The sequence below is a fragment of the Protomyctophum bolini genome (genome assembly GCF_963924005.1).
Source record: "Protomyctophum bolini genome assembly, chromosome: 13".
Taxonomy (NCBI): domain Eukaryota; kingdom Metazoa; phylum Chordata; class Actinopteri; order Myctophiformes; family Myctophidae; genus Protomyctophum; species Protomyctophum bolini.
In genome coordinates, this window is record NC_137874.1 from 29,249,023 (window position 1) to 29,273,549 (window position 24,527).

The 24,527-nt window shown below is 41.8% G+C and overlaps 1 protein-coding gene across 1 annotated transcript; it reads right to left on the reverse strand.

The window, feature by feature from the left end:
• Positions 1 to 5,667: 5,667 nt before the first annotated feature.
• On the reverse strand, positions 5,668 to 24,194 carry slco2b1 (solute carrier organic anion transporter family, member 2B1; the record flags this gene model as incomplete). Its single annotated transcript, XM_080781114.1, has 15 exons — positions 24,079 to 24,194; positions 22,636 to 22,726; positions 22,345 to 22,482; positions 21,813 to 21,975; positions 21,165 to 21,392; positions 19,396 to 19,494; positions 15,734 to 15,864; positions 14,393 to 14,477; positions 14,017 to 14,181; positions 13,486 to 13,675; positions 13,064 to 13,211; positions 9,948 to 10,120; positions 7,334 to 7,398; positions 6,799 to 6,919; positions 5,668 to 5,851 (listed from the first exon to the last, which is right to left on the reverse strand). The coding sequence occupies exons 2-15, from the start codon at positions 22,690 to 22,692 to the stop codon at positions 5,668 to 5,670; spliced, it is 1,947 nt and encodes a 648-aa protein (XP_080637240.1). The 5' UTR covers positions 22,693 to 22,726; positions 24,079 to 24,194.
• Positions 24,195 to 24,527: the final 333 nt, after the last annotated feature.

Consider the following 24,527-nt stretch of genomic DNA (forward strand, 5'->3'; position numbering starts at 1 on the left):
CCTTGTTGTAGTGATCACCTTGTTGCAGCACCAAATAACCATAATTTAAGTCTTTTTAATGTTTGATTGCTTCCATCTACAGTCATGTTTTCAGGTCCTTCCTTGTGAATGTGATATCTCAGTAACACCTTTGGGGAGGTCATGGTTACTGTAGCCTCGGAAACCCATGCAGACATTTTTATTTCCAGGGAGAAATACTGTATTTATACAGTATAAATACTGTGACCTAATGCCTGTCCCACTCTAAACCTTGTGAATGCTGACGGAATTTCATTTCATGAACATAATTTAAATTATGATCCTTCAAGGTCCTTCAAGATCCTTCATTCACCAATAGCTGTAACTTGGTTGGCGGAGGCATACAACTCGATGCAGTAGGCCTATATTTTAGTTTCTTCTGTTAGCACCTCTAACGGTTACAGTCACACCTAACTTTGATGTGGCTTTTTGCAATGGCTTTCAATGGGAATAGAACTTTTGTTTGTTTGTTTTTTGTGGAAATCCGCACAATGGCAACCAAGTGATCCTTTTCCCATTGAAAACCATTGCAAAAGATAGGCAGAATCAAAGTCAGTTGTGAGCATACCCTACCCGGCCTTAAACCTGACTTATTTGACTGGTATACCCCAGGGCTCTATGCTAGGTATGCTACTTTAATTCACAGTTGACAATATTATAACCCATCCCATCCCAGATCCTTAGTGACCACCCTGAGGAGACAGAATGTACACAACTCAGAATCCCTACCACCAGTTATGTGGCTGCATGAACCTGGGTCTACACAACCTGCTGGAAAGGGTCAGATTATAACACAGGCCATGTGGGAAGATGGCATTCTTTTGGTGCAGTCTCGAAACAAAATAAAAATGGTCATACATTATAATGCAGTTCACATGTCATCTCGTTGAAAGGTTCACTTCTGTGGTCTCTACCTAGCTACATGTTTAAGCATTTATTTCATATTTACATGTCAATTTCAGCTTTGACACTTATTTCAGACATGCTCTAGTATGTGAAGAGTCTGCCTGTGCTATTAACTCATTTTGGAAAAAAAAAGAAAAAAAAGTTTTTCTCCTCTGGTGAAAAGCTGGAATGTGCGCGATGGCAGTCTCTCAGTCAAATCTGGTCTGGTAGAAAACATAGTAGACCCCAAACAAAACAGTTGGGGTCTGGGAGGGTAATTTATGGTATTAAGCTTAGAATTAACACCAGATACTAGCCAATCACATGCACATCCCGGACAGGAGCATCAGTTATAATTGAAAGTAAACTAAACTGCTGCTCTGTTGCTGTTCTCCAGAGCTGCTACAACTCTGTGGCCTCAGTGTGTATTAAACTGACGCCTGCTGTGTAAACTCAAACACACTCACATGCACGCAACGCAAGCATGCACACACACACGCACGCACACAGGACTTAATTATCAGCAGAAATTGAGTTATAGTATATATAATATATATATATATAGTTATATATAATATATATAGTTTCGTAAACCTACCTAGGATTTGTTATTTTAGTTGTCATGTAGCCTACATCGGAAATGGTATGAAATGTGTATATGTTTTTCTGTATGTCTCCTAATACCCCCCCCAAAGGAAAATAAATAACAGTAATAAAAGCTACAAAACGACCAAGCATGGCCAGCTGTAGTAGCCTACACTGTCACTGAGTCCCTGTTGAAGTTTTGCTCAACATAAAATAGTACAGGATAATAAGGGCTTGGCTGACGGCAAGAATGCGTTTACAAGCAGGAACTATGTGGAAACTAAGAGACCGGGAGTGGAAATGGTGAAACAAAAACATATTATGATTGATTGACGCTTCACTGCGTCATTAGAGAGCTGAAAAAAAGTTGGAGTCAGCTCAACTTTCTTTCATTTTTTTTGCTTTTGCAGCCTGTCACAAGTGGCAACTTTAAGCCATCAGTTTTCATTTTCGTGTCACTGCAGGCTTCCATCAAAATGGCTTTTAACTAGGGCTGTCAAAGTTAACTCGATTATTTTAATCTCAATTTATCACATAATTATTTGTTCCAGATTCCGGCAAGCCGCCCGTGTCCGAAACGGTTGAGAAACCGTGTGCGTCCCTCTACTGTACTGTACTGTACTGTACTGTACTGTACTGTACTGTACTGTACTGTACTGTACTGTACTGTCACTGTACTGTACTGGCACACCTGAAATCACCATATATACACAGTTCATATGTGCGTGTGTTTGTGTGTGACACAAGGAATTGGTTGCACCACTTAAATTGTTTTAAATAAAATAAAAAGTTTGACAGCCCTACTCTTGAGCTTTATTGTGTTACTTTTGACAGATGCTTATGGATACCAGGTAAATAAAGTTGTCAATCATTCAATCAATGTGCAAACATGTAGTGATGCAATATACTGTAGTTGATGCAGTTAGTATGGTACAAGTTTACAACCCAGAAAAACAGACCCTATTGCAGTATTATGATAATATTCAGAGACACCAGGACCGGGTCTCTCTGAATATTATCATAATACTGCACCTATCACTCACAACTCATCTTTATTCTTTATGCAACAATCTCTCTCTCTCTCTCTCTCTCTCTCTCTCTCTCTCTCTCTCTCTCTCTCTCTCTCTCTCTGCCCCCTCTAGCCCTATTTTCTTTATTTTTTTCTTTACCACAAGGTGTTTTTACTCAGTACTTAAAGTGTTGGACTGTGTTGGTCAGTATTAATTTAACTCTTCGGTGTAAAAAATGTCCAATTTCTACACTACAATACACTACACTACTACACTACGTACACTACACTACACTACACTACACTACACTACACTACACTACACTACAATCTCATTCTCTCTCACTCATTCCTCTCTCATCAAGAATCTTAGGTGTGCCAGCTTGTGTTGCAAAACAATACCATTTGAGAGTTGTTTCAGCTCTGGCCTTGCCAGTGGCGACATATAGGGCTTTTGAATGACTGTGCATGGCAGAATTACTCCTGGGTTACTGAGAAAAAAAGATCTATGTACATGATTCTGACCACTGTATTGACATGATACTGACCATGACTAACCATGATACTGACATTATATAATAATATTAATGACCATGAAACTGACAATGATACCATAACACTGTCATGATACTGACGTACTAACCATGATACTGACATGATACTGATATGATAATGACCATGATACATACCATAATACCGACCATAATACTTGAATCATGATACTTACTGACCTGCAGCTTTTTCACTAGGTCATTTTTCTACCTATAATTTATCATGACAGACTAGGAGAGCTGAATCATCAGCAAAAAGGAATAGGTTACACAAGATGTAAAATGCCCCCTTGAGTTGAGGGACCCCACTTAATGGTTGAGTTGAGGACATCCACATACACCACGTGCTCCTTGCCCTCCAGATAAGAACTCACCCACTGTAAAGATATGCCCTGTTAAAACCCAAAGCCCTACGCTTGCTCATGAACATAAACTTGATTTATAGATCCAACATAGCCATAACCACAATTCTTAGTCATATCTGTTTCTTTCATAATGCGATTTTTTTCCCCGATAGAGCAGATAGGTATCTGTATAAAATATGATTATCTGGAATCTAAGCTATGCTTAGATGATTTCGACTTATATTAGGATAAATTTGCACGACTTTAAAGACGAGACGGAAGTGCGGAGGAGCGGCTTCACTTCCACTTTATCGATTGCTCGTGCTCCAGACCAGACTGTATGATGGAAGCATTTGTAAATTGTGGGAGGTAACAGTCTGGCCACGCGAGACTACACCCTGATTGACTATGCTACTTAAACTGTCTTTGAATTGTCAGATATAATTGTGCCTTTCCTATATCCAGGCATGGCAGGCAGGGTCTGGTTGTGTGATTTTGTCACAGACTTCCATATTTCTTTTTAGGTATCTGTATAGAATATGATTATCTGAAACCAGATTGAAATTCAAACAGCAATTTGTGAGATGACAAATGACTGTCAAATGTTCATATATAATTGTAATTGTAATTTCTATTACCTTTGACACTGAACATAGAATGGAGACAGGAAGTAGTTACAAGGTTCTAATTGAAAAAGACTATGTATTTCTCCATAGCACCCTGATTGACTAAGCTACAATTACTTAAACTGTCTTTGAATTGACAGATATAATTGTGCCTTTCCTATATCCAGCCACGGCAAGCAATAGCAAAGAGAAAGTAGACTCATACATGATCCTCAAATATATATATAATACAAATACAAAATAAAAACTGCCTTGTTTCTCTATCTCTGTCTCTCGTGCGTGCGTGTTGTGCTGCTATGTGCATCTCAAAGCATTTTATGGACATAATCCATCCATCTCACTTAAAGGTGTAATGAATATACCACCAGACCAGAATACTCAAACGTACAGTAGTAATGATATCTTATCTCAATACTTCCTATTTTACTTAATTGATTTTTAAATGTGTTAATGATCTTGCCCCAGCTGTACTTTGTCCTCAGGTAAAAGGGACAGGTCTACTAATAGAATCACAGGGGAATCAGCAGACGGCAACCGCAAGGTAGCAATGTGCAGCACCACTTTTGGTCAGTCATCTTATTCAGTAAAAGGGATACACCTGTGGAATGCCCTACCAACTGGAAAAAAAAACCCAAAACTGATCTCAAAATATTTAATGAAAAGGTTAAACACTGGTTGAAGTCGGGCCAGAGGTCAAACACTAACAATAGACGTCACTGCTTTCAGGACTGTATTTTGGGAATGTTATTGCTTTTGTACGAGCTTCATGCATGTCGTGTACATTTTTACTAGGTAGATATTTGTATAGAAAGGCCTAACCAGGGACTGGGGTCACAAATTAGCCTCGGCTATACATACCAATAATTATATACAATTCAACAGTTTCATGTTTTTATAACTTGATACATTGTTTTTTCTATAGTCCCTGTCAAATAAACATAAATGAAATAAAAATACTCTTCCTTGAAAATGAGTGTCAACCACAATGAAAGAAAGACACCAGGGCTTGAATATGCAAATACATGGTATTTTATTGACCTGAGTTCACTCAAAGCAGTATTGGAACGTTGGGCTCAGTGCATATTAAATATCCTTTAAATAAATATTACACTCCAATTTTATATATTAGAAACCATGATTTAATCCCATACAGCAACAATCCCCACTAGCATATGTCTTATACAATATTCTGTTAACTTCAGTAAACACATGGAGGCCATACAATTGCTTCATAGTAATTACCAATCACTAAGCAAACTCCATGACAAGTAGACATTAGACTCTTTCAGGTGGGCAGGACACAGTTCACGGTGGTCCCAATGCCCCCCCCCCCCAACACACACATACATGCGCACGTGCACACATGTACTCACGCACGCACGCACGCATGCACACACGCACGCACGCACACACACACACACACACACACACACACACACACACCTTTCTGAGGAGTCCAAATAAACTAAAACCCTCTCATTTCTCAATGACCTTCCGATTCCCAGTAACTTCTTCCGTTCCTTTCATCTGTCCTCTGTGTTCCTCATAGTCTCATCATCCTTCTTCTGCAGTGTATTTTCCGCCCAGCTCTCTTGCCTGCCGTCTCTTAGGTATGAGGCTCGGGCGCTCAGGTCATGAGGCCCGGGTGCTCAGGTCGTGAGGCTTGGACGTTCCCTGGAGGATACGCTCTCTCTTCTCTTCTCTCCATTGACCAGCTCATACTCTTTTCCAGTATCTTTGGACTGTTTTTTTGTCTGCCTCTGGAGGACCGTCATGACCATCAAGAAGCAAAACAGCCCAGCGCAGATAAAGATGGCCTGAACGCCGAAGAACCTACGGGCCAGCAACACAGTACAACACCACCGAATTATACCATAAAACTGGTTTAGAATCACTATTATACCACAGTTCGTTTCGAGGAAGCAATCTGATTGGTTGAAACAGCCTTCTAGCCGTGGATCAAACGAGCACCACTCCACACCTAATCAAAACAAATAATTCAGCTGCTCTGTTTTCCCAGAGCGCAGCAAAGTCGGTGGCTAGGCTAGCTAGGTTCTTGGGACATTTGTGGTCATATTGACTACATCTGTCATTAAAAAATATGTTTTTTCAGCGATTTTCTTAGTTTTAAGGGTAACTGTTGTTAATTTCAATATTACCCTCGAGGGTGTGGTTTAACGTGATAATTGCCACTTCAGTGATGCTTGCGGAACTCGACTTTGTCTCGTTACTGACCCCATCACTGTCGTGCCAATAAGGCAGAGGGATTATATCTCCACACTGGCATGGGAACACCTTGGGATCCTCCAGTCAGAGTTAGCTAATGTGGCTATAGGGAAATGGACGTCTGGAGTCCCCTCTGACTCCCCTGTGAACTGCTACCTCAGCGACCTGACTCCAGATAAGAGTTTGAAGATGGATGGATGGATGGATCTCTTGAAAACGTCAACCAAAGAAAAACGTTAACATTGTACATTGTTCAGAAGAGAGCTTGAGTTTGCTAGCCAAGCGAGTGTCCACACCAAGCAGTGCAACCATAATGACTCTGGGCCGTTCGAGTTGCGAACCAATTTGTTGCACAACCGTGTCACTTGACAAAAATAGTTGGATAGTTAGATTAAATTTCAGTTGAAAAATCTGCCTGATAAATAAAAGCAATCTTGCAATCAACTTTGTATATAAATTATAAATGTTTCATTCATGTATGAAATACAGTACACAATTAAATACATAATTCATGAAATGTATTCATGAATGAAACGTGGAGGTACTGTACTTGCCTCTGTCTGAAATGGTCCATGTTGTAGTAGAGACAGGCAGTCGTCTTGCCACACTTCCCACCCCACAGGATACAGGCACTGTCTATGACAGTGCCATACAACACAGGTCCTGGCAAGAATGCTGTATAGAGATACAAAATCACACCTGTGTGAAGCGAGGGGCGCTCTTATCATCATACATCATCATCATACATCATCTCATTCCGTCCAATGAGAATTTGCATCCTCACCTTGGTCTTCAGTTGTGTTTACGCAATGTTTGTGTTTACACAAACACTCAAAACTGGCCATTCATTGTCAGTGGCATATAGTGTTGGACAAACACTCAAAACTGGCCATTCATTGTCAATGGCATTCAATGTTTGTGTTAAGTTTGTGTTGTGTTTACACAAAAACTCAAAGCTGGACATAGCACCCCTCAAAGATGTGTGTGAAAGAAAGAAAGAGACAGAGAGAGAGAGTTTGACTATTGAACATTGACTTGGGACTTGGGAGCTCCATTTTAATACTTTTGGTATGGTGTGAAAGGACTCACCCAATACCCTGAAAAGCATGTACTGCACTCCAACTGCAAAGGACTTATCTGCTGGATCTACTGTCCTGCAAGAGAGAATGAGGGCAAGAGAGAGAAAGAGAGATAGAGAGAGAGAGATGTCATCATTGGAAAAGATGTATTCAACATAGTACATCATGGTGTGTGTGTGTGTGTGTGTGTGTGTGTGTGTGTGTGTGTGTGTGTGTGCGTGCGTGTGTGTGTGTGTGTGTGTGCGTGCGTGCGTGCGTGCGTGCGTGCGTGCGTGAGTGCGTGCGTGCATGCATGAGTGCATGTTTGTTTGGCAGTTGGTCATTCCTTTACAGAGTTCATTTGTCTCTGAATGTAAAGGAGGCTCATGTTTGGTGCGTTCTTCATTAACCCATTTAGCGCTAGCATTTATTGAAAAATTAGGATCTAATTCACGCCAGCATTTTTTTAATTTTGAAAAGCCACAGTTCCAGACTTCCGGTAGGGAGCTTATCCTTGGAAGTTTAACAGGTCCAGTTCAACTGTTGTTTACAATATGGGTCTATGCCAGTGCACTTGGGGGCTCGCCGGCTCTGTGCCGTCAAAGAAACACTGTTTTGACCAAAATGCCATCTGGGACAAGGAATAGGAGATACAGGCGATTTAAAGACACGGATAGAATGGATTATTATGGCGACGACGATCTAAGATGGGCGATCCAGTGCTGTGCTAACAACACAGCTAGCTAACTGGCTAATGTAAGTAGCATTATGGCTCGATCCATCGAATGCACTATATAAGCGCAATTGAAAAACGTCTTCGGCAATGGCGTTAAGCGTTAGTATCAAAATTAGGCTTCAATTGCCAAAGGACTTCGGCAATGGCGGTATAAGGGCCGATTCATACTCCTATTTTAGAGCCGAATAAAAGTCGGTTCGGCTCTGTAGAGCCTACAATGTGACGTCATTTGAGGTTCTGGGGGGCAGGTACCGTCCTAAAGTCGTCTCTTCGGTGCTAATGAACATTTCTGACGAGCCGAAATCATTTCGGCACTACAGCGCCGAAACAGCGGTAAAATAAAAGTGTTAACAACATGTAACATGTTAAAACATGAGTTCTGTGCAGCATGAAGCAATGCAATGCATCTGGACTGTTGGAGGTTGAAAACTGTGTTGCTGCAAGCTGCTGAGGGCTTAGAAGGGAATGCTACACCTGACCTATGGGAATCCACAAGGCCCAAGGGACACATGGACAAACAAACAACAGCCATTCAAGAGCTGGGAAGCTATGCAGCAGGTCATCTAATCTCACAGGTATTGCAGCTGCGCTGTTCTGATGTCATTAGGGCTGGGAATTACAGAAACAACTAGAACTGCACTCTGCCGAGTGCATACTTGCTTGTTGCACACTAGTAGGCCATAAATGGCCTACTAGTGCGCAAGCAGAGCGCGCAAGTACTTTCGACCGCTGGAAAGTATCACATCTCAGTATCTCTGTGGTATAATTATACTGTGGTTACTTGGTTCCAAAAAGTGAAGCCAAGTTTTTTTCAACCGTAGGTTTGTGCCTGGTTTGCTGGGACCAGTTACAACATTACGTCATCGTTGTGAACTGGGACCAGAGTACATGGTGTGTATATGACGTAATGTTGTAACTTGTAACTTGTAACTAGTCCCAGCAAACCAGGCACAGACTGTATGTAGTTGTTCTAGTTATAATTTGATTAGCAGTATACTGTGGTTACTTGGTTCCAAAAAGTGAAGCCAAGTTTTCTTCAACGGTAAATCTGTGCCTGGTTTGCTGGGACTAGTTACAACATTACGTCATCCTTGAGAGAGTACATGGTGTGTATATGACGTAATGTTGTAACTTGTAACTTGTAACTTGTAACTTGTAACATTACGTCATATACACACCATGTACTCTCTCAAGGATGACGTAATGTTGTAACTAGTCCCAGCAAACCAGGCACAGATTTACCGTTGAAGAAAACTTGGCTTCACTTCGAAGAGACCAAGCGAAACGATTACTTGCGCGCTCTGCTTGCGCAAGTAATAACTCAATTAAAAAGATTAACACGTCTACGGGAACCTTTCTCACTGGACGAATTTCGTTCATACTGGTGCACGTAATGGGAGAAGATCAGAAAAATCATACCGCTTTGCTTGGCCCAGTGGATGGGTTATATTTAAAATATATAAACTCACTTTTAATTGAAAGCATCACACCCGTGTGAAATGAGGGGCGCTCTTGTCATCGTACATCATTATACATCATTCTGACCAATCACAATTTGCGTCCTCACTTTTGTCTTCAATGTTTGTGTTTACATAATGTTACATGTTTACACAAACATTATGGGCCAAACACTCTGAACTGGCCATTCATTACCAATGGCATTCAATGGGTGTGTTAGGACAATGTTTGTGTTTACACACACCCTCAAAGCTGGACATAGGAGGCAAAAAAAGCTTCTCAGGTCAAATATGAGAGAAAAAAGAGGTTAACATACTACACTACACTAAAAAAAGAACAATCCAAACTGTGTTCATCTGTCAGCCTAAACCCTAGTGCTGCCTATTTGTCCTGCAAGTGATCTGTCCATCATCCACCCATACGTCCATCGCCTCTCTCCACCTGTCGGTACCTGAGTATCATCATGAAGGAGGGGGTCTGGGAGAAGGAGGCGGTGAAGCAGGTGAGAGCAGCTAGCACCAAGAAGGGAAGGAGCAGGTGGCTGCACCAGGTGCCACAGGTCCCTGGCACCGCAGTGCCTGGAACGCCCGTTTCTCTGCCCACACACGTACACCCTGTGTAGTTCTGTGGGGGAGAGAAGTCAGACAGATCGAACCATGTCAGAAATAGTTGGTTCAGTACAGTTCACAATGCAAAAAACGCCATCTCGGCTTGGTGCACAATGTATCACCAAGTCAACAAGAAGTCATCACTAGTATAAGCTGGTGTCGTGCCAACAAAGTGTATCTAAACAGAAGCTATGATTTGATTTCACATAATTATGCTCTGCAACTAGACTATTACCAAAGGGGTACGTATGTAAATGTGAGTAAATGTAAATATATCAATCAGGACCGGTCGGTCATGCAAGGACCCATATGGACTTATAAACCGACATGACGGTGATCGACAATGATCAACAATGATCGAGTGAATACCAAGCTGACACTCCAGATGCTTACAAGGCAGATTACATAATATACAACATAAAATAAAATACCATAACATAAAATAAAATACACCATTAGGCCTGTGACAGGAGACACATTTTTTTTTTCATGTGCTTATTGTAGAAGGAATACGATTATGTAATCTATCACCTCTAGATTTACAGTATTTGATGAACTGCAAAAGGCAACCCTCTTCTCTCTAGTCGGGAGCCACGGGTGATTTTTAACTCGCAGCAGGTTTGTCTGACTAGTAATGACTGCAGGAGTGTTGGTATGTCTACCTATATGCACCCCAAGCAACACAGCACTCTCCCTGCACCTACTACTGTATAAATGGCCTCATCTGGCCTTCCAGGAGGACAGATTTAAAAACAATTATTAGATGTTTAACTACATGAACCCCATAGTCCCTATTTTGGGCATACAATAATACACAAACTGTTACGTGCCACGTAGGTAGGTTTGTCTGGGATTTCTCTGTATTCCTCCCCTGTCTGTCCTTCCCTCTCCACTCTTTTCATTCTCTGCAGGCTTGAAGTCACCAAACACCTCATCTGACAATCAGCCTGACTCCACCCTCATCCAATCAGAATCACAACCATCTGCTGTCTATAAAAGGCTTCCACCTGAGCTCATGCTCTCTCGTCTCAACCAGTTCATTTCAGTTTGTAGCCCTGTCCCTGCAGCCTGATGTTTTGTCTCCTCTTTTGAATCCCCAGAGAAAACTTTAATTTCGCTCAGATTGGCTTTGAGGACCTAATCATGATCGGCTGCCCGCGTCTGAACCCATACTCTGAAACACAGCCAAATTCAATGGGAGTGCTTCCTAAGCCCTGAAAGGCTGCAATGCGGAAGTGTTAACCCAGACTCTGCACTGCCCTAGGCAAGCCCCCAGGCCCAGGCTATCCAACATTGAAGTTGCCACTACCTAAAGCACATCGGAAACTAACACAAACAGCGCCCGAGAGTTTGTCACAGAGAAACATACACGTTAAAAAAATAACAAAATAATAGGGAAAAAACTAACAAAAAAACAACAGGAGGACAGATGTACAACGGGGAGCGCTTGTTTCACGTGGCAGTTATTGCCATTCTTGTTAGTTTTGTGAGCTTGTAGTTCGACTATTTGCACTATTTTCATGCAACTGGCCATAAATTATAGTGGTGAAAGAAATAACAAATCTTTATTTAGTAAAAAATAAAATCAGGACAAAAGTTTATAATAGACATTATTTAAGTTATTAAATATTTCTCATTCACTAATATTTACCGAAAATGCATTAGTAACTAAACATTTGCTACTGACTATTAATATATTTGATATGATTATAGACATGCCCATAGGGATCCCTGGTCAAAAGTGTTTTACCCTAGGTTATATAATTGGTCTTTATTGAGAAATGAATATGTACGTACTGAGTAAATTGAACATTCATTACTTTTACTATAGTTCTCAAGAGACACCTGTGTGTCCAAATGTAAAAAAGTAATTAATAAGATGATCACCCTCAATATGTGTTATAATTATCCATATGGTTGGTCATGGCACTGAAGCACTGCTTAGACCTTATGCTGCATTTGTATTATGGTTGAATGCCGCCCTGTGACTGCAGACCACTTGGACATCAGACTTAAAACAGTCAAAGCAGAAGTGATGCCTTTCCTTAAGTCTGATGCCTGCTTCCTGAGCAAATCTGCCATCTGCAGCACTAACCTAATCTAAAGGACATTTGCCAACACATGGGATATGATGTAACCATCCATTAGAAGAACCAAAGGTGACTGATCACATCGCTTTGCATCTCCTTACATAAAAGATGCAGAAGAGGAAATAGTTTTGTGTACCATGAGGCAACTGTAGTCTGCATTCATGATGCCAAAAGTACTGTATACACTGGAAGATCAAGCATCATGAGAAGACAATTTGTAAGGCAAAAACAAGCAAACAAACAAACACAAACAATCAAATACGATACTCGTATTTTATTGTTGACTCGTATATGGTGTCCTTATTTGCTCAGAATATGAATTGAGAATATTATACAGTATAATAGTCATAATATGTCAGATAGACATTTCGTTAATGTCAATATCTGTGTGCCCACTTCGTTATCTATGGCTCAGGCCACCGACTCTCTCCGTCAGTTGGAGAATGGGCATTGCTAAAATGTTACACAATGTAGGACACACTGCAAAAACTACGGGCGATTGCTGGCCACAGACACTCAACAATGTCTTTTTGGCCAATGTCTGCTTGTCTCAGGGTCTTAAAAAAATCCTGACCTGTTTGTTTTTATGGTATTGCTATGGAGAATTTGGAGATTCATATAGGCCTACTGGTATTTTACTTAATCTAAAGGTTTAATTGTGCACAGCAATGTACAGTAGCGTGTTCCAGTAATGTGAAAGTGTCACATGCACTAAATCTTTGGGTGAGTGAAATCCATTTGCTTTTGTTATCTGACTTCTGAAGTCATGTTTGCAATTTTTTTCTGTGAGATCTCAAGTCCCTGGAATCGGCACTCTAAAATCGTTAATATAATCGTAAAAGTATATGGTCCAAAGCATGTAGACCTACCGTGACTTTCAGGCTTATGTTATCCACCTTCATAGCAAGACAGCCTGCATGACAGGGGGACCTGAATTCTATTCCATCAGAGCCACAGATTGGGTTGAAGGCCTCATTGTTACATGCACATCCAGTGTTACATGACATGGTATCCTGGCTAAAGACATGCATAGAAGCACAAGTGAATACACTTAATAAACATTAATGCAATATAACACACGCACGCACGCACGCACACACACACACACACACACACACACACACACACACACACACACACACACACACACACACACAGTCACACACACACACACACACACACACACACACACACACACACACACACACACACACACACACACACACACACACACACACACACACACATCAATGTGCATTAACCACCATGTTGTTCTTCATAATCACCTTACCTGGGGGGAAACACACCAGAAACCTTCTGTGTGGGGCAGCCAATCAAGAGCAGCGGTATAGCGCTGAAAATGGACAGCGTAACGACAATGCAACACATCTTGCTGGCGCCGATCGTAGACAGATTCAGCCTCCGCATCACGACTCCGCCCAGAACGATGCCCAGCACCGCCAATGGGATGACAACACCACCTGTACGCAGCAAACAGAGTACATGTCTGTGAATGACACACTGTACTGCATTAAATGTCCATATAGGCTGAGGCATTTCAACACCTCACTAAATGCTTTGAGAAACAGACCAGAATTATGTGGGTAATAATCAATCTCTCACTGCTCACTTGTTGAAAGTTAGGTCATAAATGCTATGCAAATTCAAAATGATGGAGGGCTTCTACAGTACATGAAATGAAGGCCTGTAGTTACAGAGACTCTTCTGTAATTGAATGGTGAACCCATATTCATTGCACTCCATGAAGTCCCATTTCATGCAGACTATACTTAAATATGAAATGCAGAGCTTGTGTGCTCACCGATCATCATGTTGGCTATAGAGAAAGACAGGCTGAACTGTCGCTCAAGAAACTTGGCCATGAAGGTGGCGACGCCGACCACTAGCGCAGCCATGTTAACCTGAGAGAAAACCACCAACAGGTAGACGGGGCTCCGGAACGTCCGCAGGGCAATACGAGGGAAACCTGCAGAACGGAAGGATGAGAATGGATGAGGATGAGAAGGATAGACGCAAGAGGAAGAATGACATGTGTTGTGGAGATAATATATTTCTTTAACAAATTAAAAAGTTAAATAGAGAATGAATTTGCTGCAATCATCATTGCCCTTCAGTCACCTGCACCATGCAGCAGACATAACGGGAAAATGGCAAACAGAGGCAGTTGAAAATCTCACTTTTGAGGAACTGAATGAGGCTTTGTTCCTTCTTTGGTTCTGTTGCATTCTCTGTTCTTAGTTCATCGTCTTCTCCTTCATCCTCCTGACCAAAGGACATAGACAAATGGATTAAAATTAGGGCAGCTGAGAGGGAGACTGTGGGAAAGTGAGATGAGGACACCTCCAGTGTGTCCAAATGCAAACAACACCAAGCGAGTTGGATGAGCTGTTCGAACCCTTAAATAAATGTTTTAGTAAGTCATACTGTACATGTTATGCTATAGACCTGACACTTACACTAGCACATAATTATCGTAGCTGCTTGAGGAGCAGAACCAGCAGAACATAATGTCAAACAGCACGTCACATCGTGACGTGCTGGCTCTTAGCTCTTCGGACAGAGCATCTTGACACGGAAAAGCTGGGGAACCCCTGGTCTACACTACAGTACAACATGCCCCTAGTCTACACTACAGTACAACATGCCCCTGGTCTACACTACAGTACAACATGCCCCTGGTCTACACTACACTACAACATGCCCCTGGTCTACACTACAGTACAACATGCCCCAGTTGGCTAATTGCTCCACTTTCTAATCTAGGTATAACTCAGTCAACAGTTTTGCTGGCTGTGCAAGGCTAGTGATTTCTTATTCTTTTTACATTTTACACTGTCTATGTGTAGGAAAACATACAAGCACTGAACTAATATTGGTCATTTGTTACCAGTAGTATAATGCCTTTTCAGACTGAACGCAAATATGCTGTCTTGATGTTTGTAGGTTACATGATGCAATGTATGTGTTATACAGTACAAACAATAGTACTGTATATGTAATACAGAAATAGAGTGTAGATCCGGTTCTCTCTCGTAGTTATTGACCATGTAAGTAGCCATTTGAAAAAGACACCCACTATTAGTTACCCAGCTAACTTCATTATCCTTTTCTTTTTTCTGTTTGTCCATAAATCAATGCTATTGAACACCCTTTATGTCAGTGTGTTGGTTAAATATAAACATTGAACCGATGAAAGTATTAAAAAGTGTTTTGGACAAAAACAGCTATTAAACTATTGGTCCCGCAAACTAAAGCAGCTAACTCCATCCCATCTCCCCCTCTCATGCAATTACTGTATGTGACAATATATATATAGTCACAATACCAACATTGATGAGGCAGTATTGCTTTGTTTTAATTATAAGGTTTTCTTAATTTCCTGATTAAAATAATAATAATAATTCTCACAAAATGAGAATTTTGGAGTTAGCTTGTTTCTGCCCCGACAGCAGAGATATGTAAAACCAAAAACGAATGTAATTATCTTTTTTTATTAGGATGAAACTATCATACTGCACCTCTTTGGGCATGCGCCTGGGGAAGAACATGTATGGCAGCGCTGCGACGAAGAGGAATATGGAAGTCACCAAGAAGCCCAGCCACCAGGCTCCGACCCAACGCTGATCTTTAGGGTCCAATTGGATCTCATCTAGAGACAGAGTAGAGAACCACTAAACAATCAGTAAATTGATTAAGACAACTTAGGTCAAACGTCTGTTTGACTGACTATATGGGATTACCATGAAACTTAACTGTGCACTTTTATGCTCCCAAGAGGCAGAGACCTACTGTATACATGACATTCTCAATAATCAGTTCCTTACAGTACATGCTGAAATAACCAATTTGATTAATATCTCTCATATAGGAGGGAATAGAATAATCCTCTTGACTTCCAGATGCCTCCTTCCCCGAAGGCTGCCTTTCTTTTGAGTCAGTGGTTTTCGAAGTATGACCATTTGCAAACAATCTGCTCTGAAATCAAATCTTATTTAAGCCACAAACTCACTCTACTTTTTGCCTGATTGTCTTACGTTTTCATCAAGCTCTCAAGACATATTTTGACTGATGAAGATTTTTGACAAGCACTTGCCTTTACCTCTGCCTGCTGACTGCCATTTGTATTTCGCCCTTTGCCTGCCCACTGTTTTTTCCTGCTCCTTGTCTGTTTGGACATTTTTTTAAGTGCCTTCTGTGTCTGCGTTCCGAGTCGAGTCTGTGCGTGACATCCTAACTGTAAAAATATTTTTTTAACCACAAAATCCATTTCTCTTGTGAGAACCAGGAAAATTGTCATTGCAGTGTTTATTTATCAAATTCTACAATACATTTGGCCCTCATAAGTATAGTAGAACGCACGCACGCATGGCCTTTGTCAGTATAGCTAACGAAGGCCACGTAGGCTAATTCAGCTGCTGAATTGATGCACACACTATACCAACTGAGCTATCCAGGCAAAATGCATCCCCATGTTCACTGTGCACAAAAAAGCTGGTTTTGTTGGGCATCCAATTCAAACAAGAATCAGAATCAAATTGACATAAAACATAATAAAGCAGTTGAGCATGCAGCCAAAGCACGTCAACTAGCTATCTGTACAAACTAGGACCATTTCTCTATATGGTTTAATTGCACTCCATACAGTAGTGCATAAATAGGCTCATGCTGTATGTTCATCATCTTGTATACTATACTATATTGACTTATTGATACAGTGTTGCGGGTGAATAGGTGGGATGGGAGCGGCTAGTTTTAGGAGAGCTTTGTTGTTTGTTTTGTCCTTGAGTATGTATGAATGTACTTGTATTGTCCTGTATTTTCTGTATGTTGCTGGACCCCCTCGAAAACGAGATGATGCATCTCAAGGGGATATCCTTTCTCAATAAAGGTTCATGAAATAATCTCAAATTGATTATTTAATTAGACATAAAGATTAAAGATTCTTTAATCAAAGATAGTCCGGCTGTGAAAAAAGGCCTTTAGGTAACATTTGTTGGAGAAAACTGGATATTCAGACACACACGCTACCCTAGGCACAATTCATCCTCTGTTTGTTTAACAACCAAAAATGAGGATGCTGGTGAGTTGAAAGTTGATTTTGTGAGGCATCCAATTCAAACAAGAAGCAGAAGAATGAATCTCTGCCAGTATTCACGCCCTACACCCCTCCATCTTGGCCCTGACACACTGAAAGCATCATTGACGTGAGCATCATTGACGTGCGTCAAGTTAAGCAACTTGTTCACATTGAAGTAGAGGACATTTGAAGAGTCTCTACTGTATATTCTGCTTCGCTGCAATTATGAATCATTTGAACTGCACTACACTGACCCAAATGAAACGAGGGACATACTGTACAGTACCCAAATGTACACGTACGCAAGCACACACACATATACACAAACGCACACTGGGACTATAACACACCTGTTGTTCCATTTGCTCTCTCTTTCTTTCTTTCTCTCTCTCTATCTCTCTCTCTGTGTCTCTCTGTCTCTCTGTCTCTGTCTCTATGTCTCTATACTCCGACTGGCACTTGAACTAGTAACAGGGTTGTACATTGTTCTCCTCATCCATATTTTTGCCATTTGCCATTTCTCTGCCATCACCAGCTAAATATGTGCAAAGGAAGACCGGACTATTAGTTTAACAGATCAATTTGTACAGACCATCATCAGTTAATCTATTAAATTCAAAACGTTTGTGTTTCTCAAAAGACAATATTAGAATGGTAAAACTTTACACACTGCAATACAAGTTTGGACCTAGTCAATGACCACACTATACATTGTGTCGACACTCCAAAAGAGAACGTTGCTCTGAAAGACACATCGGCACATTTCGACATGTCCACTTGATACCGTCAGTGGGACTGCAGCCTTTGAAAACAATGGGTGTGTTTGATGACGCTGTCGCTGTGTGTCACGGCCGTGGCTGTCACTGTGGTGCATGAGATAACAATGTTTTGGAGTTGTGGGCAATCAAGCTTACTGCATGTGCTATCTACTTTATTTATATATTTTATTTTAGTCAATTTTGACAGATATGGGGCCCACTGTTCATTATTAATTAAGTATATGTCCCTGGGATGATTTCATTGATTTGTATTCTGTTCAGGAAACACGCATGCCACCTGCTGAAACCTGGGACTATATGTACACTGTACAGAGCCTATTGCTGTGTACTAAGTATCTAGTCAATTATAGCATAATTCAATAACTGCAATCATAACAGATGTTAGTTAACCCGTCTACCGGTGACATCATCGTTAGGTAGATTGTTTTTCTCCAAACTAGATTTAAAAAATACAATGGCTTCCATTATAGCATTGCAACTTTTCAGGAATAGAAAGCCTGCCGTTTCTATTAGCTTGGATTCCCCATCGATGATGTCACTGGTGGACAGGTTTCTGAACAGCCCACAGCCCTCCTATGAGACACAGACCGAGTAGAAACAAATGGTGGCATTTTATCATGAACATTTAAGGACCAATTGAAGGTGAAAAGTGGTGAAGTTCTTTGTTGGTGAGAGGTATGAGAAAGGTGTCCCCTTCAGGCTCTTCAGCAGCAACCCATGAGGGCTATAACCATTGATCAACATAGTCAATCACAACAAGGAGACATAATGTCTAGGTAGCGTTTTACCTTCTAGGGAGGTCCCCACAAATAACCGCTCCTCTGTCACCCACTGTTCATGTACTGTAACCTAGCCTCACAAGTCAAATTGAATGTAGTTGGAAAAACAGATGTTCAGGAGGTGGAGAAACACACATTTCACACCACTCTCCGCCCTCCACGCCAATCTACCTTTCCCTATTTATACCTGCCCAGTACCACCCAGAATCCTCCATGTTTCGCCCTCCTTGCTGCGTTGAACACCGTCCTACAGGCTTCTTGCATTCCACCCCCACCCCTTTCTACGGGTGCCCTTTTACCTGTGCCAGGCAAAAACTAGAAAAACGCGGCTCTTGAACCGGAAGTATTAGCCGACCGCGTTTCTGGGGTTGGCTAGAACAGAGAACGCTTGAAAATATACCATACGTACATGTTTATTCCCTTTGACACCAAGTGCAAGGAAACATAGGTACGCCCCCTATTCACCCTATTATCCACCACTAGTTCCTAACTTACAATCAGCTGGGAGTCATCAGAATGAAAAATATGGAAAAACGGCTGCTCACCTTTTGACAGCTTGTCGATGTCGACATAAAAGCGCAACATGAAGCCCCCCATGATGAAACCAAAAGCGGGGCCAATACAAGTAACCGCCAGAAGAATGCCTGCAGAGAAGAGAAACAAAATCACAGTGAAACTGTTTAATGTCGTAATGACGTTGCTTTTGGCAGAGAAACTGCCAAATACAAAGTTGACTTGGTGGTTCCATAGACTGTCCAGACCAGTAATAAGAAGGTCACACCTTTGTTTGTTATAGATGTGTGTTTTGCCACAAAGGTGACAAATAGTAGCGTAAAAGCGAAGAAAACAGTTCCTGCCTGTGTTCTGTGCCTGGTTTTATACCGTGGCGGTCTCCCATTGTGCATCTATCATGCAGCTGCGGCACCCACCACTTCAGCAACATCAACTGCAGCTTGCTCCATTTATCCCTGAGGGACAAAAAACCTCTTATTTCCTGTCTTATTTTTATCCCCCACTCTCTATCCACCCTGTCTGACCTCTCACTCAAGAGGTCGAGTCTGACCTCTTCAGTTTGGGTGCTGTTCTGTGATAGGTTGGTGCGCTCTGAGGGCCTCATTTATCAATGGAGTGTACATGTATTCTTCCTTAAATTAGAGCGTGAGTTTTGGCATACGTCCATGTCATCAAGTGATCCTATACAGCCGATCCTAGCGTAAATTTGGAGCTATGGTAAATGTCATGGCTCCGATTTTACGACATGAACTGGAATACGACCAAACAAACGTGCGGAAAGCCAATAGTTTACCCCTCTAGCCTCGCTGCCTGTCTGACCCCCACGCACGTACTTGCAATCACTGATTGATGAATGAATGCATAAACATATGGATGAAGGCTGGAGTGTGCTGGGTGGATGGTTATATCTACGATCTGCCGGTGGACAAATCCACAGCATGAAGATACTGGATCACCTGCACTGTGGACAGGTTTGGAGCGTGTGGTTTCTATCCTTAATGAAGTTAACGCAGACTGTTGTACTGTAACTCCAGAGGACGTACTGTATGAAGACCTCACTGTCCTTGAAATTATTTAAACAGCGGCACCGCCAGTTACGACTGGCGGTGGCGGTGCTGGAATTTGGCGGAAGTAGTGGGATTTCGGCAGAAGTACCGCTCAAGGAAATGACGTTTTACAAACGCTTTACAAATCTGTTTACATTCTTTGTGTATGAAAGTGTTGTGATGGGTTGAAAAAATATCATATGCGGGGGAAATACATCTGACGGATGTTCTGGCCCGATATTTCCGGCTATGCAAACTCTGCCTTATATTGTGACCAGGCTTTTCTCTTTGCAGATGAGTAAGGCTGGGACTGAGGCTACCTACAACTGCACAAAAGTGTAGACAAAGCCTACGACAGCTCCGACCAGACGTGAGTTTTGGCTTGGAGTACGTCAAAATCACGATGGAATGATAAATGCAGAATATTGCGGTGATCTGATCTCGCGGTACGCCTAATTCCTTGGTGTAAATCACGTTAATGAGGGCCTGCAAAGAACCAACCTATCACAGAACAAACAAGGTGACTCCGGCTCAAGGCATTTGTGATGAATCTGTCCCTGTCAATCCAAACTGCACTATAGCTCAATGAGAAGAAATGCCTTCAAATAAAATGTAAAAGCAAAAAGAAAGAAAAAAAGCATCCCTGAAACTGGTTTGGGTTCACGAGCAGATCATTATGCACAGTAGACACCTTAGATCAAGAAATATATATATATATATAATCCACATTTGTTCTACTGTACACAATAGCGTACCAAGGTATAGTGGTGAGGTCTTCTTGCTGGCAAAGTCATCGATGTAGGAGATACCAAAGGGGTGTATAGGAACGGTGCCGATGCCCAGCAGCAGCTGACCCGTGAGCAGGATGGGGTAGATCCACTGCTCTGCTGTGCTCTGCTCTTCTGTACAGCTCGGATCGGCAAACAATGTGGTGACCACGCCGTCTGTCTGGCAGAGGCCAGAGCTGTTGTTAACATTGGTGACTGGGGAATACATGGAGAGACAACGACGGTCAGAAAATGTATAGATAGAGTGAGTGTGTGTGTGTGTGTGTGTGTGTGTGTGTGTGTGTGTGTGTGTGTGTGTGTGTGTGTTTGTGTCTGCAAGTGCATGTGCGTGCGTGTGTGTGTGTGCGCAAGTGGCACAGTGCATGTGTGCAAGTGCATATGTGCATGTGCATGTGCATGTGCATGTGCATGTGCATGTGCATGTGCATGTGCATGTGCATGTGCATGTGCGTGTGCGTGTGCGTGTGCGTGTGCGTGTGCGTGTGCGTGCGCGTGTGCGTGTGCGTGTGCGTGTGTGTGTGTGTGTGTGTGTGTGCAAGTGGCACAGTGCATGTGTGCAAGTGCATGTGTGCAAGTGCATGTGTGCGTGTGTGCGCGCGTGCGTGTGCAACTCACTCGCGGTATGGTCGGTAAATTTGTAGAGTCCACCCAGAAAGTGAGGCAGAGCCATGATCCCAGAGGCCGCGCTGGCGATCAGAGCTCCTAATCCAATGAATTTGGGACGGTGAACTCGGCTCCCGAAGAAACTCACAAACACTATTAGGAAGGTGCTCCCCACCTGCACATTCAGATGACACCCAGGACACAGCCCAGAAAAGATATTATAAGATCACCAATACCTCATTTTCATCCATATAATTATTTACAGTACCTGCTTAATCCTCAGGTTCACATGAGGCTACAATATCCCAGTATGCACTGCAGCTGGAAGGCAGGGACTCCCCGAACAAGCATGGGTCAGTCATAGCAGGCCGGGCCAACTCGAAATTGAATTCACACACGTAAAGCATATACGCTGCTACACACACATGCACGCACACACACACCGACGCACGCACCCAGACACGCATGCATTCACACATAACAGAAGACATGGAGTTCTCAATCAAATTAATATGTTCATTATTATCATATTGTAAGGACTCACCTCATTGAAAGAAGACAGGAGGCCAGATTTCTTACTGGAGAACCCATAGCGTCTCTCTATGGTGTTTATGGAACTCTTCAGATAACCAGACACTAAAAGCAGAGCCAACTGCAGCATTCCATGGCAGAAGACAAAGAACTAAACAAAGTGGGGTAGAGAGAAGTCTTAAAGGTCCATTTCGGAGGTCTCATATAGTTCACTTTTTTTGTTTGTTTTTTCTAAGTATCCCCAGGTTTAATTTTATATATAATTTGAGGAATACACGTTGAACAGTGTGAAATAGACATATACCTTAATACTGTGGAATGGACTGCTACACCTTTTTGAAGATCGTGCCACTTGTGCCATCTTTCACACAGATACTCGTGCTGCAGTCCAAATTCTGTACAATAAGAACATGTTGCTTGAATCAAGTTGACTTGTTTATTTTTTAATAACTATAACCTTGGAATTTCACAAGTTATCCACTGGGAATTGTGGTAGAATCTCTCTGCTCTGTGCATGTTGGGGTTTTGGGCAAAACAAAAACCAAGTAAACGCTCTCTTAGAGATTTGAGGAAGTCATCATCCCTTTCTGGTAATGTCTAAGATCTCTTAATAACATGGACGAAGTGACAACTTGAGTCAAGTATGAGGATATGTGACATAGTAATCTCTGTTTAACCAACAAGACATGGCTAATCTTATGGCCAAGCACGTCTCCAAGCCGTCTCCTTGTTTGAAACGGGGAGAATGGAACTACAGACTGGGGCAGGTGTGTTCTTTGACTCCTGCAATAGCAATTTCTGAGGAGGTTCCCAATGACAAAGTGTGTGAAAATGATGTGCATTATCTATCCAGGGCTATGTAAGAGGCAGAATGTGACTTTGGATGATGTACTAAGCGCAGATGTAAATGTACTGATAATGTGTATTTAGATTTGGTATTATTATATCGGAGCATAAAGTTGTTTTTTTTTTTTTGGGTGAATGATCTTACCAGTTTTATAGGAAGACCGCTAGCTATACCTGTCATGGATTAAACCCCCCAGATGGCCTTTGTACAAGTTTCTTTAGGACATGTTTATTTATCTCCTCTCCCTCTCGCTACCCCCCTTGGTATCATGTGGAGCTAAAGCATTTGAATAGTCTGTAATAATAGCTAGAAGTTGCATGAAAACAATGTATGACACAGTTTTAAAAGAAAATGTGTGAACCTCTACGTCAGATTTACGGCAGCCGGCATCTGTTATGGAACTAGTCTGTTATTGTTTAATTGTGTTTTTTTTTATCAGGCCACTCAGTCCCACCAGTTATAGTTACTAGGCTAATGTTTCCCTGTGTGTTCATTGCAGTTTTTATTTCTTTAAGAAAAATAAAAAAATAAAAATGTATCTATTAGCCCCCAGTGGGCTATTGGAGAAGATAAAGGTTGAAAATAAAATAAAGGCTGCAAAAAGTTGGGGATTGAACAGTATAATATTATACTGACTATTTGCCATCCTATAGTAGCAAATACTCCAAAATCAAGTAAAAACTGTACAAAACTTGTCAACATCAAGGATCTAATCTACAAGAAAGACCTGAAAGAGCATCACATTTACTAATGTAATGTAAAGTAAAATTGGCTGTACAAACTGACTAAAAGTCACAATTAGCCTAGAAAGAAACAGCTTACTCAGACTCACTACAAACTTACTAAAAGTCACAATTACTGTAGCGTTACCCTAGAAAGAAACAGCTTACTCAGACTCACTTTTGCAGATTGTTGCACAGACACAAGGAGCTGTGTGGTGGTATTGTTTCCCTTTCTTGTTTCTCACTTTTCAGTTGTGCTGTTGAGGAATTTCTCCACGGTGTGCAGAGAGAGTCACCACAAGGGAGTGTGTGACAGCCTTTAAAATCACAGGTCTCCCACCTCCTCTCTCTCTCTCTCTCTCTCTCTCTCTCTCTCTCTCTTACTCACCAGCATGCAGATTATTCAGAAAGGGGGCCAGGCATCAGCAGTGGAATGGAGTGTTGGAGTGTCTGTAATCTGACAGAGATGCTGGATCTCTGGCTAAGTGGCCATGGAAGAGAATGGAACGACAAGTGACCGCGATGCCCACTGCTGTTTGTTACTGTAGTCAGTGAGTCAGTGATGAATATGGATCAGATAATTGGTACACAGGCTGACACAGTTAGGACATGCAAACTGTGGTAACT